Below are 21380 nucleotides of genomic sequence, written 5' to 3'. Positions count from 1 at the left end.
GTATTCTACTGGTGTTATCATATAGCTTTGAGACATGGTAATTTTTTGCCTAGGTAGTATTTTCTTCCAATTACACATAAAGATAGTTTTCAGCATTCATTTTTGTAAGATTTTGAGTTCCAGATTTTTCTCCCTCCCTCCCTTCCCTCCTCCTAAGACAGCAAACAATTTGATATAGGCTATATATGCACAATCAGAGATGTGGTAATTTTTAAATATGGAGTTAAAATTGAGATATGCCTTTCCCAGAGCTGTCTTATCATCTGTGCTCCCTGAGGGAGGAATCTGATTGAGGCTTGCATATGCTACAGAACCATAATTAGGATGAGACAATCTGGGCTTTTCTCTAGGACATTGAAATTAGGAGATTAAAGATGGTATTTACACTCCTTTAGCAGTGTAGAAACAATCAAGCACAGTGACTAGTTAGCATGCATAAATGAAGAAGCTATCAAATGTTCGGCTACCCCCACAACTTCTAGCAAAATCTTCATAGTGTTCTGGGGCATCTCTCCTTAAAGGGCCTTGTATCCTGGAACTTCTTTTGTCCAGTTATATTCATCATCAAATGTTTGTCTGAATATTTAAATAAAAACTTCTCAGGAGTAGGGGTTGTTTCATTACTTGTTTTTGTGTCCCCAGGGCACACTATGGTGGGTACAGAGTAGGTGCTTAATAAATGCTTATTGATTTGATTGAATGTTTCTTGACACTTGCCCCAGGTGCCAAAATTGCTAGTTAGGAGCTCCTAGGTATTGTAAGCCTTGCGTGACTCTGGGCAAACTAATTTATCTCTCTAGGTTTTAGTTTTTCAATCTGTGAAATGAGAATCGGACTAGATTACTCTTAATTTCCCTTAGATCTCTAAATTTGTGATCCAATGTGACCTCTGACCCTGTTTTCTTATCTGTAAAATGTGGATGACTCTATTTGTCATACCTAAAAAATTTGTTGTGAGGATCAAAAAAAGGCAATCTAATATAAAATAATCTCATCATTATTATCACCTATTTTCATTATTAATAATGGACAAGAGGGGCTTTTCCAAAAGTTTTGGCTTGGCTCTGGAGTTCAGGAGAAGGTGTACTGCAGTACCACCTGAGAGTGACTGAATGGAAGGGTCTTTGACATTGTGAAATGCTGCAAAGTGGGGGCCATTTCTGAGTCTTTCTGGATGGAGTCATGGAAAGGGCATTTGCAGTCAGAGGACCTGGATTTGAGTCATGACCTTGTCATCTGCCTCTGGGGGAGTCCTTTCCCTTCTCTGGTCCAAAACCTTTGTTTTCTCAACAAGGGGATTGGACTGCTGTTTGCTTCCAACTCTAAATTCATAATATTGTGATTGATGCCTATTTTCTAGATCATGTATCAGAAAAAGTACAGACCCACAAATCAGGAGGAGACCTGAGCTTGAGTCCAAGCTCTTTCATGATCTAGCTCTGTGATAAAGTCCTAGCTAAAAGCCCAACCTAACAACTTAAAGAAGCTCATCATTGACCAGCTGGTGAGATCCACAGCAACTCACAAAGACCTTCTACTAAGGTGCAAAGGCCTCAAGATTTGCTTCAGTGATGGATTCATTGACTCTAAGGAATCACTGATCACTTGATATATCAAAGTTGGATCACAGACTTAGATCTGTGAGGGGCATCAGAAGACAAATTCCCCTCATTTTACAGATGGCCAGGAGAGCTTAAGCACCCAAGGTCCTTGCACAGCAATCACAAAGTCCAAAGCCTTTCTGACTTGATAGGACCTACCAGAGCTTTCATTGCATTGGCTTAGCCTTTGACAACTCAAGATTCCCTGCACCCCCAAGACAAAAGTAGGACAAGTAGGCCCCCAGATCAAATGGGTTGTAATGGCTTGGCCTAAACTAATCTTAGGCAAATCACTCACTGCACCTTATACCATTCTGTATAAAAAAGATTGTTGAGAAAAAGGGAATAAGCATTTATTAAGTGCCTACTATTGCTAAGCACTTGCTATTATTATCTCCATTTGAACAGTAGAGAAAACTGAGGGAGTCAGAGAGGTTAAATGACTTGCTCAAGTGAAAATAGTAAGTGACTGAGGCCAGATTTGAATTCAGGTCTTCCTGATTCCAGGCCCAGCCCTCTATCAATTGTACCACCTAGCTGCCTAGATAATATTTAAATTCTGTACTTATAAAGGTCTTTTACCCGCAAAGACATACTGTCTGTGGTGCTACATAACAATTTAAGTAACTTATAGTCACTAAAAGGTATAGAGAAAGTGCTGACCTGCAGTGAGGGAGTTTCATAATCTTAAGCCTATGTCAATGAAATCACAGATTCAGTTAAAAAAAATACAGCACCTCTCAGGCTTGCTGTATGAGATATATTGTAATACTAGATAGATGGATAGAGAATTTATTAAGCACTTACTACCAGCCAGGTGCCATGCTAAATGGTAGGGATCTAATTACAAGAAAACAAGCTGGTCTGTAACTCTCAAGGAGCTTACATTCTAATAGGGGAAGAAAAAAACACAACAATCATAAAAGGTGAGAGGGGTGAGGCTGCTGAAGAGTTAGTGCCGTCAAGAAAGCGAGTTGAGTTGAGAATGATATGAGCGTGAGCAAGAAATGGGGACCCAAGCCCAAGACTCACCAGACAGAACAGGCCCCTTGGGAGCGTCAAGGTGAGTGAGACTTCTGAGGTAGAACAGTGGCCAAAACTATGTTTACAGCTAAGGCCTCAGAGGTGTTCAGTGACTTGCCCTCTGTAACTCATAGTGTGGGAGCCTGGAGTTCTGATTAAATCTAGGACTCTCCTCTACAACTATTCTCCATTTCTGGGGAAGCCAATTGAAGCAACAGTTTAACAGTCCTCCCTGAGGAGTAACATTGAGGATTAGTAAGTAAATGTATTGCAGTTATTCCAGAAGCACTCCGACAGGAACAAGGGGAGCAGATATACTGTGCTACAGAAAAGCCAGAGTTTTCATGGCTAGGAATTACTTAGGCTAATATGATGCAGAGCTATAACCTCCTTAGAGGCCAGTCAAATCCCTCATTTTTTTTTCAATCAGTTACATGTAAAGATAGTTTTCAACATTTGTTTTATAAGATTTTGTGTTCCAAGAATTTTTTTCTTCCTCCCTTCCCTCCCCTTCCCCAAGATAGAAAGCATTGTGAAAGAAGAATCAGAACAAAAGGGAAAAACCTCAAAAAAGAAAAAAAAAACAACAAAAAACAACAAAAGAGTAGAACAGTATGGACTAATCTGCATTTAGATTCTGCAGTTCTTTTTTCTGGATGTGAGAGCATTTTCCATCACGAGTCCTTTGGAATTGTCTTGGATTGTTGTATTGCTGAGAAGAGTAAGTCTATCACAGTTTATGGTCATACAATGTTGCTGTTACTGTGTACAATGTTCTCCTAGTTCTGCTCACTTCACTCAGCATCAGTCCACTTAAGTCTTTCCAGGTTTTTCTGAAATCTGCCTGCTCATTATTTCTTACAGCACAATAGTATTCCATTGTATTCATATACCACAACTTGTCCAGCCATTCCCCAATTGATGGGCATCCCCTCAATTTCCAATTCTTTGCCACCACAAAGAGAGCTGCTATAAATATTATAGTACATGTGGGTCATTTTCCCCTTTTTATGATCTCTTTGGGGTACAGACCTAGTAGTGGTATTACTGGGTCAAAGGGTATGCACAGCCCCACAGCCTTCCTTGCTCGGGGGTCACTGGGTGATCCCGAATTCCTTTACCCCATTAAGTAAATTCCTTCCTGAATAATTCTCCTGGCACAGAGTAGCACAGTAGAAAGAGATACTGCCTAACTTCGATGATGGAGGGTCTGACCACTTGGAGACACGCTAATTGGAGAGATTCCTCCAGGATGCTGCCCGACCCTCTCCCTGAGCTCAGGAGCCTTATGCAGTTAACCGTGTGCGAATCCGCGAGATTTTAAAGGAAACTTCAGGCTCGGGTCCCCAGGGGGAGGCCCCACTCCTATCCCCATCGCCTTTAGCCCAGCCTTGGTTTCTTCCTCCCCCAGGTGCAGCGGACACGCATGCCTGACTCCGGGTTTGGAAGCTGTGCCGGCTCCCAGGCTGGCTCAGTGGCTCGGCCAGAGGCATAGGAGAGCTGTCCGAGGAGTTGGCTGCAGAGATGCGGCTGCGGAGCTCACAGCCGCACCGAGCAGGTGGAGAGGAGGCGGGGCCAGCCAGCCTCTGCCAAGCCTTGCAGCCGAGGATTTGCTGCTCTTGGGCGGTGCGCCTCACGTGGAGTCGGATAGCGCCTGCCTCCTCCACGCCCCTCTCTCCTAGCCCGGCTCGGCCTAGGGAAGGGGAACCGGGAGGAGAAAGAGGAGCCCTGAGTGGGGGGAGGGGGGAAGCGGCTTCTCAGAACACCGCGAGGGGAAGCGATGGGGGGCCCCGAGGGTTTGTTGGGTTGCCCCCGACCATACTAAAGTGCAGCTGCGCCCTCCCCACTGGGAAGGGGAGCGCTGGTTGCCGGGACTCGCCGGCCGGCCGGATCAACCCGGGGCTGTCATTGGTAATCTCAGGATCTGCTTCCTGGGTTTGCTTTCGTTTTGCCGGGGGCTTCTCCTTTCTCCTCCCTCCCTCGCTCCGCACGCCGGCTTCCATCCCCAACGGTTTCCCCAGTCGAGGCCCACACACGGAGGCTGCGCGCGGGCGCTGGGCCGGGGGCAGCCTCTCTGCAGCTGCAGGTGAATACGAAGAGGGAGGTGTCGGGGAAAGGGCGGAGAGCTGTTTGTTGCAGGCTGGGGACCGAACGTGCGGGGGAAACAGGGAGGGGGTGGACAACCGATGCGATGGATCCTGATGGATCTCCACTTCCATCTTTTTTGCGGCTCATAGATCCCCCCCCCCCCCCCTCCCAGGTGAGAGCATGCGTTCACCGGGAGCTCGGGTCGAGGTTACTCCCGGATACTGTGTGACCGCTCGGTCCCTGATATTAGCTTCTTTCCTCGTCCCCATCATCCAGGTTTTGCGGGAAGAGGATGAGTTCTCTCTTCAGCCAGGGAGCCCGGGTGGCCCTCCAGGGCAGGGTCGGCTGCGCCCTCCTGCTCCGGGCGCCCCCTTTGACAGGCACCCAGCTGGTCCGGGCCAGCAGCAGCTCGGGTCCCGCAGGGTCCCATCCTGTGCCCGTGGCCTTGAAGAAGCGGGGCTACGACGTCACCAGGAACCCACATCTCAACAAGGTACCCGAAGGAGAGAGGTAGTGGGGAGCGGTGGTCTGGGCACCAAACTGAAGATGGGCCTGGTTGCCCCTGACTCGTGGCATACAAGTCAGCTATTCCCCCTTAGTCCGAAAGCCTGAACTCTACTCCCCCTTTGCACAAGAATCCAGCCTCAGTGTCAGAGTGTTTTCCTCATGTGCCTTGTCAGTTGTTACCAGGGCATGACTGTGACTTGATTGGCTGTATTTAAAAAAAAAAAAGCTTCATAAATAAAGTGAGGTCAGGTGCCTTGGATATTACATGGTGTGGTAGAAAGATTGGGATTCTGAGCAACTGTACTCCACTCTACTTCTGATAAGTTGATAGGATGTAGTAGCCTTACTTATGGTCCAGCCTAATCCTTTTATTTTACAGATGGAGAAACAAGTCCAGGAATGTGGGGCTATGAAGTGATTTGCCCAGCCTTTCATATGTACTTAAGTAGCAGAACTGGGATTTTAAACCTAGGTTACCTGATGATTTATGTGATTTTGGGCAACTTATTTCACTCCATTTATCTACAAAATGAAGGAGTTGCATTAGGTGGTCTTTAGGATCCCTTCTGGTTCTAGATCCTATGACTGATTCCATAAATGCTAGCCCTGAGTATCACCAGGAGGCTTGGGTCAGAACTCTGCCTATGATTGTGTGTCCTTGGACAGGTTCTTTGGATCTCTCTAAGCCTCAGTTTCCTCATCTCCAAGAAAGGAAATACTAATTCCGGTCTTTGTATCATAGTCATTGCTCAGATCAAATGAGATTTCACATGTGGAAAAGCAGTTTGATAATTATATATAGAAGCAGAAGATAGGACTTCATATTTGAAAGGTGGTAAGGGAAGAAAGTTGGCTCAGTGGTAGAGCCCTGGGCCCAGAGTCAGGAAGACTCATCTTTTTGACTTCAGATATGACCTCAAACATTTGCTAGCTGTGTGACAAATTACTTAACCCTATTTGTCTGTTTCTTCATCTGTAAAATGAACTGGAGAAGGAGATGGCAAACCACTCCAGTATCTCTGCCAAGAAAACCCCAAATGGGGTCATGAAGAGTTGGACATGACTGAACAAAAGCAACAGGGAAAATAATTTAGGAGCTGGAAGGGACCTTGGTAATCATCAAGTTCAGAAATTCCAAGTGATCTCTAAGGCAGGTAATTGGGAAATGTTTAAAAAATAAATAAAAACACAGTGCTTGTTTCTATTTGAGTTTGACACCACTGATCTAATCCAATCCTCTTCATTTTTACAGCTGAGGAAACTGAGGCCCAAAAGAGTGGAAGTGATTTGCCCAATGGTACACAACCAGTTAGGGGACTAGTAGAAATAAGACCAGATTTCTTCTAATACCCAGTTAGGAGCTTTGTAGCACTACATTCCTAGTCTTTTTACCTGATCCATTCTCACTCATACATTTATTTCTGGAAGTCCTGTTAACTCTTGGACCTGGGAAGAGTGGACGGTGAGTACTGATAGAAAATGATTTTAACTAATAGGGGACCTGAGTTCTTGTATTAACCTTGTCATATGACCTTGAATTAATGCTTAACCTGCAAGGCTTTAGGTGAGGCAGTGTAGAGTTATGGAAAATGTCTTGGACTTGGAGTAAGAAGATAAGTTTGGATGCTACCTGACTTGGATCCATTCTGGAACCAAAAGCTCACAGCATTGCACAACTTCAGTGTGTAGGTTACCTTTCTCTCCTCTTGTAACAAACCATTATTAGTATATTTTGGGGGGAAAGTTTTGCCATCAAACAAACATTTAAATAAAATAAATTTTATTTCCTTGTTGGCAGAAGAAAACTTAATAAATGAATCAAGTTCTTCACTATGCACGATGTAACCATATCATCTTTTAAAAATTTTTTTAAACTTTATTTTTAACATTTAAAATTTTGATTTCCAAATTCTCACACTCCCTTAAGTCCTTCTCCCACCAAATTGAGAAGATAAGCAATATGATACCCCTTATACATGGAAAGTCATGCAAATCATATTTCTATAATAACCATTTTACAAAAGTAAAAAGCAAGAAAAACAAAGAAAGTGAAAAACAGTATGCACCAATTGCACTCAGAGTTCATCAGTTCTCTCTCTCGAGGCAGATAGCATTTTTCATCATGAGTCCTTTGGAATTGTCTTGGATCATTGTCTTTATCAGAGTAGGCAATGTGGCCATATCATCATGAACGTATTTCTCCTAATGGAAACTCCTTGTTTTTAACCCTTGGCATGGTCAGAATTTGACTTTACCACACAACTACTTAGAAGTTCTTGTGGCTATTACGACTGTTTTTGAATGAAGTTTATGTTAACCATCCTGCTCAAAGGTCCATAATTTCTAAAACAAAAGGATATTGGAAATTTTTAAAATAGAATTATTATCTATTTGATGTCACTTTTTGAGTAAGTGCTTAACCTGAGTCAATTTCCTCATCAGTAAAATGAGGTTACTTACACTTGAACTATTTCACAGGGGTGGTAAAAGGATCAAATGAGATCATGTGGGTGAGAGCTCTGAACTGTAAAAAGGACCACATAAGCTTTTATTTATTTATGTTGTTCTTATCCCTGATTGTACATAAGCTTGTCATGAGTTACAGTAATGGGCAGAGCTCTCTTACCCTTTTTCTCACCCTTTCCCCACTTCAAAACCTAAAAGGAATCTTCACACAGCCCTGACTTGTTATTAAATAATGTTTAATTAGAGCTTTTGACCATCTTTTGTGTATTTGACCTGGGGATACTTGGATTGTGGACGACTAACTTTACTTTCTTATGAATTGTTTTGTTTTTTTTCCTTAGGAATTGTTAACAATAAAGGATGGATAAAAAGATTCTATTTTCCCTGAACTGTGGTCTTTAAGCATCCTCAGTCTCCATGCTTCTCCAGCTGTGGCATGTAGTTCCTCACCCCTAAATTGGAAATAGGGATTTCCTTGTTAAAACAATGTTTTGTGATATTTTCCTGATAAATAGCTACTTTGATTTGAGTTCTCTTGATCACAGATGAGGAGTGGAAAACGCTGAGAACGACAGCATAGGATTCTGTTGGGGTCGTTAAGGGTGGATTCTGAAGGCTACAAAAGCTGCCTACCTTCTTCATTAAGACTTTCTTTGACTAGGGCTACATGGTCTCAGTAAGTGGTCTAGTGCTGTTCTCCTGATTATTTTATTGGAGATAGACCAGATTAGTCTTAGAAATCAGCCAAGTAATTAATGGCTCCCGCATTAATACAGACTTGAGGGAATTGGGGCTTCTATGACTTCCTTCAAGTTTCAGATAAAATCTTACAGTCTGTAGAAGCCTTTCTTGGTTCCCCTTAATACTAGTGCCTTCTTTCTGAGATTATCTCCAGTCTATATTTTGTTCGTATATAATCATTTGCATTTTGTCTCTCCTATTAGACTGTGAGCTCCTTGAGGTCAAGAATCATGGTTTTTTCTTTTTTTTAATATCCAGTACTTAGAATAGTGTCTGACCCATAGTAGATGCTTAACAAGTGTTTTTTGACTTGACTTGTTCAGTTCTGAGAAAAGATCAGTCAGGCAAATGGGAAACATACATCAAATACATAAGAGGCTGTTGAACATGATGTTGGTCATCTGGTTTGACTCTCTACTTAGATCCGAATGAGAGACGTGGAAATTGAAGCCCCAAATTGTGTAATATCATTTAATTGACTTTCTTGCTGTTCTTATATAATACTCCATTTCGCATCTCTATGCTTTTGTCCAGGCTGTCCTTCATACCTGGTATACACATCCTCCTTACCTCTGACTAGTTTGCTGAAGGTTTAGCTTAAGTTCTTCTTCCTAGAAGAGGTCTTTTCCTCATTCTACCCCTTTCTCCCCACCAGGAGGGGGCACAGTGGGTAGTACACTGGGTTTGGAGTCAGGAAGCCCTGAATTCAAATCCAGATTTAGATAGTCAATAGCTTGTGACTTTGGGGAAATAACCTCTTTCTGCCTCAGTTTCCTCAACTCTAAAATGGAGATAATAATAGCACCTACCTCCCAGAGTTATTGTGAGGATCAAATGAGATAATATTTATAAGAGCACTTAGCACAGTGCCTGGCAAAGAGTAGGCACTTAATAAATGCTTTTCTTCTTCCTTCCTCCTACCTGCTAGTGCCTCTTCCCCCAAATTACCATATGTACATGTATATGTGATATACTCATCCATATGTGCAAGTTATTTCCCCTACCCATAGAATATAAGCTTCTTGAGAATAGTTGAATTTTGTCTTTGTATTCCCAGAACCTGGCACAGTGCTTGGTACATAGTAAGGGTTTAATGCCTGTTGGCCAACTGGATTTCCAGAAAGTAAGACAATATTGTTAAAGAGGGAATGGATGATGGGGCAGCTAGATGGCGCAGTGGATAGAGCACCAGCCCTGGATTCAGGAGGACCTGAGTTCAAATCCGGCCTCAGACACTTGACACTTACTAGCTGTGTGACCCTGGGCAAGTCACTTAACCCTCATTGCCTCACCCCCCCCCCCAAAAAAAAAAAAGAGGGAATGGATGGTTTGGGAATGTTGAAGATTACAAAGAGCATAGGACAATTAGGGACTTTTTAAGTCGTGAAAGGAAAAACTCGGCACTCCGTTTGGCATAGATCTGTCTGAAACAAATGTATCAACCTTCCCCTCTTCCTAAGTTCCCTAATACTGTCAAGGGAACCACCCAGTCACCCAGGTTTCAAACTTGACTAATTATTCTCTCTCACCCTCCATATCCAATCAGTTGTCAAATCTTATAGTTTTACTTTTGTAACATCTATAGTATATGCCTCCTTCTCTCCTCTGTCACTGCCACCACCCTGGTGAAGGAAGAACCTTATCACCTTATGCCTGGACTATAGCAATAATGTGCTGGTTAGTCGGCTTCCCACAAGTCTCTCCCCACTGCAGTCTACCCTCTGTTCAGCTGTCAAAGTAATCTTCCTAAACTATGGATAAGACCGTTTCATCACCACCCTCAATCAATAAACTCTAGTGACTCTCAGTTACCTTCAGAATCAAATGTAAAATCCTTTGTTTGGCATTCAAAGCCCTTCATAATCTGCCCCTGACCCTACCTTTCCAGTTTTTTTATACCTTACTTTTAATACTCTTTGATTCATCCAGTAGCCTTGATGTTCCTTACATACATTTCATCTCTCCAGACTGTGAGCATTTTCACTGGCTCTGCCCCATGCCAGGAATGCCTTTCCTCCTCATCTCTGTGCCCTAGCTTTCTTCAAGTCTCAGCCACAATCCTACCTTTCTCAATCCTCCTTCAAGCTAGTGCCTTCCCTCTGAGATCATCTCAGAGGGAATTTATCCTGTATATAGCTTGATTGTATGTATTTGTTTGCATATTGTTTCCCCTATTAGACTCAAAGCTTCTTGAGAGGAGGGAATGTTTTTTGCTTTTCTTTGTACCCCTAGCACTTAGCACAATATCTGGCACATAGTAGACTCTTAATAAATGTATTGACTGATTGAATTAAATTCTAAGCATCTCTTCATAGAGAAATCCCCAAAGAACTGAATTTCCTCAAGCCTTTAAAACCTTTCTGATTTATGCCATTTTTAAATTTATGATTTATAGTTTAAGAACAAAGACAAAATTCCGTAGTCAAGATTAAACAAGAGCACAAAGTTTAGGTTAGAGTTTTCTATTTTTCTGAAAAGAATTATAGCAACTTAATTGGTGTACCTTGGAAAATTATTTTCTTAAAATAATTAGTCTCTCTTTTAACTTCTCCTTCTAAAGATTCCGCTTTCAACTTGGTCAAAGGAAAACTCAAAAAAGGTTTCTCTTAATTGAATTAAACAAAGACATTCTTGTTCTTCGTCTGATCATTACCCAAATCAGTTTTAGGGAGGATTGCTTCCTAAACTGATCAGGCTTTCTCTTTAGAAAATGGTTAGGCATTCTCTAAGAAGTAAGGCTTATCAGTCAAATTAGATCAAGAACTTGAGCTTAGAGTACTGTCCTAATACTGTTGTTTCATATTGCTACCCTAGAGAGGGAAAGAGGAGAGGGGAAGGGACTGGAGGGGTTTAGTATACTTCTACAAATTGAAATCTGTAAACATAAGAACCTGAGACATCATTTAGTCCCTGAGTATCCAAAATGTGGCCCATGCAACTCTGCTCTGTTTGACTTGCCCCTTCCTTCCTTCTTCTAGCATACATGAACCAGTAGGCCTATAGAGCCAAGTTTCCTGAAATTTCTAACTTTGGCTTGAGTTTGGCTCTACCTGACGATGAGCATAGATTATTTTTCATGGAATTGCTGAGATTATAGCTGAGAGATGCTATCACTGATATAAAGTGGGAATTAAAAATGAGATGCCCCCATAGTTCTCAAGAAAGTTAAGCTTGTTAAAATGCCATTTTTCTCATTGAAGTGATTCAAATTAGTTAGTGACTTGTACTAGGCCTATAGCTATTTACTGTTGTACAGATGAAGTTGATTTAAAAGAGTATGACTTTTAAAGAACACCACTTTTGTTATTGCTAAAAATTAATATTTTTAATATCTAATAGTTTATTATTGTTATTAGGATTTAAAGTAATTTAGTGTTCTCCACATACAGAAAAAAGAACTGTGGATTTTGAATGTAGATTGAACCATACTGTTTCTACTTTTTGGTTGTGGTTTTTTCTTTTTTGAGGTTTTCCCCTTGGGCTCTGATTCTTCTTTCACAACATGACTAATGCAGAAATATGTTTAATGTGATTATGCATATATAACCAATATCAGATTGTTTTCTGTCTTGGGGAGTGGGGAGGGAAGGGAGGGAGGGAGGGAGAAAAATTTGGAATTAAAAATCTTATGAAAACAAATGTTGAAAACTATCTTTACATGTAACTAGAAAATAAGAAAATACTTTTATGATTAAAAAAACAAATACAAATCTTATGAAAACAAAAAAGTTAGCCTGTATAGATATGGATTTCTGATTATGAGGTCCACTATTAAAAAAAACAACTTAGATACCCTTGAGTTAGGCTAACTCACTTTGCAGATAAAGAAACTAAGCCCACCTAGAGAAGGGGAAGCGGTATGCAAAATTAGCAGAGTAACCCCTGGTCTCCTGATTCCCAGTTTACTGATTTCCAGCACAAAATACTCTATAAATTAAGATAATCCTTGTTAATTTCTGCTTAGGATAGATACTTTTTTCCTTATGAAGGTAAGGAATTTTAGAACTGGGTGAAGTACAAAGTAATCACCTTGATGACTGGGTACTGGGATTTTCTTTTTTTCTTTCTTCTTTTTGTCTTAGTATCTCTAACATAATACTTGGCAAATAATAACTGACTTGATAAATGTTTAAGTTGCTGAATTGAAGTAAATGATCTTTTCAGGTTTTCACCAGAGCTCTGCTTCTTAAAAACCTATAAACCAATATTAAATGTATTGTGTTGAGAGGATAACTATGGCTCCTCAGATTCTGCTGGAATGGGCACATGACTTCCCCAGGCAAAAGCTTTTTCATTTATTTTTCTTTTCTCTTATTTTCCTTTTCTTCCTCTCCTCTTCTTTGTTTTCCTGTCTTATCCTTTTCCTCTCCTCTCCTCTCCTTTCCTTGGTGTAGGGTACATCAGTTTAGTTGAATGAACATGTAAAGACTTGGAAGCCAGACATCTCTTATTGGCTACACATCTGAAGCTATGCAGGAATTTACCTTATTCCTCTTAAAATAAATTGTAATTTATTACATTGCTATACATCACTTCTATTTGCTTTGCTTGAAAGACTTGATGTTTATAGTTACTAGATTTTATATATTATCTCTCTTCCCAGATTTACCTCTGGAAGGTACATGGAAAATATTTGGTATTGATTTCTTGATCTATGTTATTTATGCTGAGCAGGAACATATCTTAGTGGATGGGGAACCTGCCTGAGAATTAAGACTTGGATTCAAGTCTTGCCTCTGACTCATACTGGCTGAGTGACTCTGGACAAGTCACTTGACCCCTTAGTGCTCTAGGCAACTCTAACACTAGAAGTCGAAGATCAGGGAGTGACCTGCATTGGTAAAGGGGATTTCCTCATCAGGAATTCCTTATACTAGTGAAATCATAATTCCAGTAAAGAAAAAAATCCTCTCTTTCCCCCATGAGGTATGAAAGCAGTTCTCACCCTCATTTTACAAAGGGAATGAAAGAGATGTGAAAATGTTCAGTGACTTATCATAGCCAATGTCCCTCTGATTTATTTTCACTAATCTCTCCACCAGTGTTCTAGACTGATGCCTTGTTGTGGTATGGAAGTGAATGTGGATTCTCAAAGTGCATGGCATTAGAGCATAGTCTCATAGGTTCTTCTAAATTGGATACTATAAATACAAACTTTGGGTTTCCGTCTTCAAAGCCTTTCATGGTTTGGTGCCTTATCTCAAAACATTCCACTTCACAAACTTAAGTTAGAGGGAAAACTGTACAATTCTCCCCAAAGCTTTCCCTGATCTGACCATTTGGTAACAAACTTTCCCATCTGGTGTCATGTAACATTCTTCTCTACCACTTTTCTGTAATATTGTATATTATAGCTGTCTATGTTGGAATCTCATCTCCCTGCAAAATCTTTATGAAGCTTTTCAAAGTCAGGGGGCTATGTCTTGTTTCAGCTTTGTATCTTTTCCAGTACCTAAAACAATCCTCTACACACAGAAGGCCCTTCATAAACATTTGTTGGATAAAGGGAAAGTTCAGATTTTGGGGAAAGTATTTGATATTTCACAGTCAAGCCCTATTTTTCTCTGCTTGGTTGTGTACAAAGATTTTTCAGAACTTGGAAATCATGTATTCATTGCTCTGGACCCCAGATTTTCTTGTTGAATGTTAAAGTTCTTTTGTGAAAGTGTCTGTTCCTTCCTGCACAGAGTGTGTTACCCTTCAGAATGCTCCATCCTCTGTCACCAGCATGCACGTGACCTATCATGAAATGGTGCTGCCCCACACCCATTGTACTCAAGCACTTCTGCCTCTGTTTTGTTTGTCTCTGGAGTCTGGTGTTCAGAAAAAGGATGAATGGAGAGGATGCCCAGTCTGATGACTATTTACGGATCAGTGCATTTCATTCATGGCTCCCTGAATTCCTCTGGGACTCTTAGAAATGCACATGGCTTCCCCAGGAGACAGCCTTTTTGCATGGGGCTCATTAGTTTAGCTGAATGAACATGTAAAGACTTGGTGGCCAGCCGTTCTATGCTGGCTGAACATCTGAGGCTACACAGGAATCCTCCTTATTCCTTCTAAGAGCAATTGTGATTTATTGCACTCTATAACATTTGGGATTCATCTCTGTATAAAGCATGCCGTTAAAATTTTTTTTTTGTTCAGTGCCAGTTTGGAACTCAGTTGTGTTATCCTGTCTCCTTTTGGTGCATCTGTCATCACCAACTTGTCTCTCAGATCACTCTGGAGATGATCAATGATTTGAAGCCAACAAAGTGAGAAGTTCATCAGAGCTTGTCAGCCCTAAAGGCAGATAACTTAATACATTTTTCTAAAATCTGTGCATCAGATGTGGTGGTAGAATTGGGCCACCCCAATTGAAAGAGAAAGGACAAATTGTTGAGTAAATTATTGTCCTATAATCATCAAATTTGAATTTGTCTCAGCCTCTTTGTGCAGTCACTCAGGAAGGCAAATGCCAAGTACAATTGATGTACTTTAAGGACAAATTGGTATAGACAAATCAGATTTGATCCTTCCTGACTGATTCTTACTATGCTCTCCAGATATGGAAAAGTTTGTCTATGTGGCTATTCCATTAGACCGAGTAAAACTCAGAAGTAGCCACTTCTCATAAGCACTGGGAAGACAGAAGTCAGAGAAAGCATGTATTCTATATCAGCAAAACTGATTTGCACCACAGACCTTATAGGTTGAGAGAGAGGGAGGAACGTAGTCAGGGAGGGAGCAAATATCTTTATTTAACAGATGAAGAAATTTTTGCTAGATGAAGAAACTTTGCTAGATGCTAGAAACATACAGAGATAATTAAGAAATGGTGCTCCTTATAGAGCTTAAGAATTATAGAATGGTGGAGGCAAAGATGACTTTGGCAATGATTTTGTTTTGTGCTTCTACTCCATAAAGAAGGAAACTGGAGACCAGAGAAATACCAGAGTACATATAACTATTAATGACTAAATACTTCAGATTCACATAGTCTGGTGCTCTTCGGCTTGTGGTTAGATAGATAGGTGGATAAGGGGTCCCATCCCTTCTCTGGGTGAGAGAAGAGGATACAAGAAGGTTAGAATCACTAACATTTGCTGCTGCCTTTATTCTGACAGTGAATGCAGAGAAAAAATGAAAAAATATTCTTTTATTAAAGGGCTCTTCTGATGCTTCATTTTGGTGTGGAAGTGGCCCTGGCTTCTCAAACATTCTGCCTGGATATTGTAAATTCTTAACTGCTTAGAGAAGCTTTGAGTATAAATCAGCCCTATATTGTCTGGGGACCAGCATAAATCAGTTTGGAGATACTTTTTGCCAGAAAGCAGCCCCTAGGTGATTTCCCCCCAGCCAGCAACAACTCAGAAAGACTATCTATCAAGGTGTAGAAGGGTTTAAATGTGTTTTGGTGAAATTAATAACCCATCCTAGTAAGGTCATGAATCCTTGCAATATGAAAATCATCAATGAAGTTTTTTTCTATAGTTTAATCACACATAATAGAGAAAGTGGATGAAAACATTTCCCATATTTTGTTATATAAAATATGCTGAATGGGCACTTCATCAATTTAAGCTATCTATATTTATCTAACCATTCATAGATACATGCATATGTCCCCAGACAAGTAGACAACCAACTGACTTGAGAAAATTGTACTTGGGAGATGGCATAGTGATTTTGAAGCTCCCTGGCTGAGCACTGTCCCAAAGGCATTTGATATCTAAAATAAATAAATTAAATAAATAAAGTACCATAGTCTTGTGAGAATCAAAGGGCAATGAAAAGAAACGTAGTGGGAGTAGGCAGGCAAAAGCACATTACCATGTATAAATGACACATGAAAAGTGCCCTAAAATATGTCATTAAAGACATTCATGACCACAAAAGGAGGCAGGACAGGTTGGCAGCCTGGGTGTTGCTCTGTTATTCATAAAATATTAAAGGAAGTGGAGGATTGTCTTCAAAGCAGTGGATGAATCCTCAATGAAAGATTTACCAAAAGATTTGGGTGAAAAAAAATTTGTCAGGAATAGAAGACATGGAAAGATATTGATTTTGATCTGTCTTGGTTGAGATAGGAGCCATATTGATTCCATTAAATATCCATCTACATATTTTATTAATAAAACCTTGCATGTGTATAGAGCTATTCAGTTTATAGTGGAGTTTGTGTGTTAGATTGCCTCTTCTGGTCTCCTTAGATACTGCATTGTCTCCATCTCTGTATAGTTGAGTCAATTTTATGATTGCATTTTCTCATGCTTTTTATGAATACAGTGATGCCTTATACTTACTGTGTCCAAATCCATGTAAAAACAAGATGCTATAATAAGAATCCACAGAATGTTCTAAAAGCTAGCATGTGTAAAAGGTAGAGCTAGATGTCAGAACCCCTGTTGAGATCTTTGTCACTGGAGTATGTCACCTGCCAACTGGAACATGGAGACATCTATAGATGGGGTTTCTCAAGTTGCCTTTCTGGTCTCTTCTCTAGTGCCCATTTTCCGTTTTAAATGTTCTTTGCAGCCTATGTAAGGCCTGGGCTTTTATAGCTTTATGTGGGATAGAATTTTTGTCATTTCTCCCAAAGATTCCTTCTTGTGTGTGTGCCTTCTTCGCAAATGCCAGTTTTAAAAAGAGTAAAAAGGCCTTTTGAGTTTTATGCCCATAACGAAAGGATCATTAATGTGCAGTACTTTTGTCTTCAGAGAAACAGGATTATAGTCAGCTTCAAAAACCTTGACTTTGATGTCTCTGAAAGCACATCGGGAAATCCTTTGGGTTGGTGTCTGCCTCCCTTGCATCCCAGAGCACAAAAGATGCTCTATTATTGTGTGATGAAAATCTGACGGATATCCTACTACCGGGGGGAACCAAGGTCAATTTTTAAAAGCATGCATTCATACTGTACACAAATGGTTGCTTGGCAGCCTAGCTAAAACACCATCCTGACCAAATGAAAACAGTTAGGAATCAAATATACCCCCTAGTTTGAGGAGGAGAAGATAGTTGGCTGAAAGTTTATGTTTTTGAAAATGAAAGTGATGATGTACATTTTATGCCTGTCACTCTGGTTGATTTTCTTATTTCAAGGATCCAGTGTATTAATCTTACTCCATCAAAATGTACTATTAGAGCTTTCCCACTACAGGTCTGTCTCTGTCTCTCTGTCTCTCTCTCATCTTTGTCTATCTATTTGTTTTTTGTCAGCTTTTATCTACTCTTATGCCTTCATTTATCAGTTTTCTTGGGATGAATCTGAAATTTATTCTCTCTGGAATTCTAGTCCTATATTTCCAACTCTAACAGATATCACCTTCTGGATATTCTACCAAGGACCTCCAACTCATCATAAAATAAAATAAATGAAAATAAAAATAAAAATAAAATAAAATCATGTCTTTGCCACCAATACCTTTTCCTGATTTCCATGTTTCTCCTAATGCTACCACTATTCTTCCAGTCACTCAAGTTTCATACCTTTGTGAGTCTTCTCTTCCTCCTTCCCTGTATGCAGACAAGCCATCTCGATTAGCCCTGCAAAATGCCTCATACATCTTTTTCCTTTTTAAATTTCATACTGCCATCATAGTTTAGGCTCTTATTACCTCTTCCCTGCTCTATAGTCATATCGTCCAAACCAGTCTCCTTTCTTCCAGGCATCTTCTTTCCTGATTCATCTAGTGGATTGCCACCTAACTTATGTTCTTAACACTCAACTTAGAAACCTTTAGTGGTTCACCTAGCATACAGTTTCCTAGCAAATAGTACAAATTCTGTGACTGATGCTGCTTGTTCCCAAAGTGCCTTCATCTTACACTAATCTTCAATGGCCAGCTACTCAGAATTACTTGCTTATCCCTGAGCTTACTTTGAATTTTCACTCCTTTTCTTATATGAATCACCTGACTGGAATGCTCCCCTACCATGTCCATATTCACCTACAACTAGGTCCTTGTTATGAATAATGAATCCTGCAAAGTGGTAGCTTTATTTGATTTTGAACTGCATATTTCTACTGGGTTGGTACCAATGATGATATATTACATGATTATAACTTTGAGTAGTGTGAATTCAAATAGCAGTGACTTCATGGATTCATTATTTGCAGTGTTTAGGACCAAACTGTATTGAATTCCTTTACATCTTTCAAGACAGTTCCTTTTATATTGCTTTTTCTGCTCATCCCATTTGAAAGTGTTACCTCCCCCTCTTTGCATCCTTATGATATTTAATATCTACAATTTATATGGCACTTGCCCAAAAGGACTCAGTAGCCAATTGAATTTATGACCAATTCCATGCTATCTAGTCAAATGTTTTACTCATTTAATGTTTGAGAGCTTCTTGAGGTCAGGACCCACACATATATCTTTGTGTTCTTATCCAGTGACTATTAGATGTCTCATATACAATAGGTGTTCCAGAGATAGTTGTCAAGTGAGTGAATGAAGGAATCCTAAGATTAGGTGAATGGGGCACAGGTACAAGTAACAGTCCATTTATTGGGTCATCAGTGCCACTATTTTCCCTCATTATGCAGATAATCTCAAGAGTTCGAAAGAATCTTGGAAGTCATCTAGTCTAACTCTCTGCCACACAAATGTTTCCTTGCTACATGATTCCTGGCAAGGGGTTATCTAACCTTTGTTTGAATATTTCCATTGCTAAGGTACCAACTTCTTTACAAAGCAGAAACTATTCTAAAGAAAATTCTCAATGCAACACCCAATTTGCCTTTTCTTTGGCAGGCAAGGAAAAACTTGAACCATCAAAGTGCATTATTTTCATTTCACAGTGTGGGTTTTGAGAGCTAATAATGGCTCTCAAGGAGTGATCTTTCTTTCTAACTGTATACTGTATCCCAGCTAACACAAAACAAATTGGTTGACTCTGGAAAGGCATTTAAAAAATTCACAGCTCGCCATGTTGCACTAGTTACACTTTATTGTGTAACTTTATTGTGAATAAGTATGCTTATACTTATGCTGAAAAAACTATTTTAAAACCACTGGAAATACCAGTGAGTTGCAGAAGAGTTAAGTTTAAGGGTAGCCATCCACATTCATTCATTTTGATGTACAAAGCACATGAGACTGATTAAGTATTGTAATTTGCTATAAATCAATACATTTTAATTGAGGGTCTGCTATGGGCATTCCACTGTGCTAGATGATGACGATGGGAATGCAAAAGTATAAAATGTATAAAACTGAGTACAGTTCAGGCGTGGTCCTTGCCACCAAGGGACTTCTAGTCTTGTAAGGTAGGAGTAAGATATGAAAAGAAAAAGAATCCATCCAGAAAAGGAAAAGATGATATTCCATAAAAGTACCACTCTAAGTCATTCAAAAATCAGGAGAGAAGTGTGGTGGGCACGAACAGGGCTGCAACCTATTAGTCACCAAGCATTGTTCAGGAGCAGTAGTCTAAGGGGCTTCTTAAAAAAAGTGTCCTGGGGGGGGGCAGCTAGGTGGTGCAGTGGATAGAGCACTGGCCCTGGATTCAGGAGGACCTGAGTTCAAATCCAACTTTATACACTTGACACTTACTATCTGTGTGACCCTGGGCAAGTCACTTAACCCTCATTGCCCTGAAAAAAAAAAGGTAGCACAAGCAAAATCATTAAGGGCTTAGTATAACAAGAGTGAGGAATAATAAATAGTGATGAGAGTGCTGTGCTAGTACTCACACATGATTTTTTAAAAAATGCCTACCATATTGGGGAGATGTTCTATGGATGGCTTATGAGAGGTCACAACCACGAGCTGCACTTTTGGAGGAAGTGCTCATGTCAGTTCACAGGTTTGTTCAGGTATATAATGGGCTAATACACTGTTCCTTTGCCTTCTGTACAGAAGACTGTTGGAGATTTAGAATGTTAACCCAAAGGCATTATCTTAAATTGTGGGAAACCCATCGATGTGACAGGTGGGTTAAAGAAATATTTGGGAACAGGCTTCTCTTTCAGCATTCTTGAAATCACACTGGTTTGCCCCATGCATGTGACCCAGCAATGGGTACAAATAAATTGATATTATAAAGCATCTTGTGACATTGAATTACACTGTATGTGTCAAAATAGAACAATTCTTGTTTCCTAGTATTTTCTGAATTCCTGATTGTTCACTGTACCACTCTTCTTCCTAGAAGCACTATTTCCCCAAGTTTATTTTTAATTAGATGCTAACATAATAATAATGATAACTTTTATTTTACAGATACAAAATTCTTAATATGCTTTATCTCATTTGATCCTCACAACAAGTAAAGGAGGTAGGTAAGGCTGTGATTCTTATCTACACTTTAAACATGAAGAAACCTGGAGTGCTGAAATCATAGGTCACCTTATTTTGCAGCTGAGGAAACTGAGCCCCATGATTTGAGCAAAGTCACATAACTAGTAAGTGGCAGAAACAGGATTTAAACCTAGATTTTTTTGCTTCTTGATAGTGAGTCCTTTATTTTTTTTCCTTTCTGATTTTGCCTAAAAGCTCCTTAGGGCTGCTTGGCACAACTGAAGTCATTCTTATGTTATTCAAAAGCCTTGGGATGAAAATGTACTCTGAGCTAACAGAGCCCCAGCAGTATAACTTTGCCTCTCTCATCCTCTTTCATGTGCTCCATTCCTCAGTAATGAGTGAATGAAAAAGCATTTAATAAGAACTTACTATGTACCAATTACTTTACTAAGTGCTGGGAATACAAATAGAAAAAAAGAATGAGACAGTACCTCTTTTCAAGGAGCTTACACTTTAATTAGGGAAGATAAGACAAGACATAAAAGAGTTCACCTGGAGGGAGAAGGAAAAGTCTAGAAATCCCAAGGGTACAGCACTTAGCACAGTACCTGGCACATGGTAAGTTTCTACATGTTTATTGTTAGGTTGAGATGACAGTGCTCAGGGGGTTGGAGGGCCTAGCTGCAGGTCAGATGATAAATCTTAGAGGACTTTAGGA

The 21380-nt window shown here is 40.1% G+C and overlaps 1 protein-coding gene across 1 annotated transcript in view; it reads left to right on the top strand.

Moving 5' to 3' along the window:
• Window positions 1-4325: 4325 nt before the first annotated feature.
• The window catches only part of ME3 (malic enzyme 3), a 341867-nt gene continuing 324812 nt past the window's right edge, over window positions 4326-21380 (top strand). The window contains exons 1-2 of the mRNA XM_043997795.1: window positions 4326-4710; window positions 4989-5205. Of these exons, the coding sequence (XP_043853730.1) occupies window positions 5005-5205 (201 nt within the window). The 5' untranslated portion in view covers window positions 4326-4710; window positions 4989-5004. The remainder of the gene's footprint in view (window positions 4711-4988; window positions 5206-21380) is intronic.

This window comes from Dromiciops gliroides, chromosome 3 (genome assembly GCF_019393635.1).
Source record: "Dromiciops gliroides isolate mDroGli1 chromosome 3, mDroGli1.pri, whole genome shotgun sequence".
NCBI classification, from domain to species: Eukaryota; Metazoa; Chordata; class Mammalia; order Microbiotheria; family Microbiotheriidae; genus Dromiciops; species Dromiciops gliroides.
Note: the sequence above shows the minus strand (reverse complement) of the source record. Positions and strands in the feature narration are given on the sequence as shown.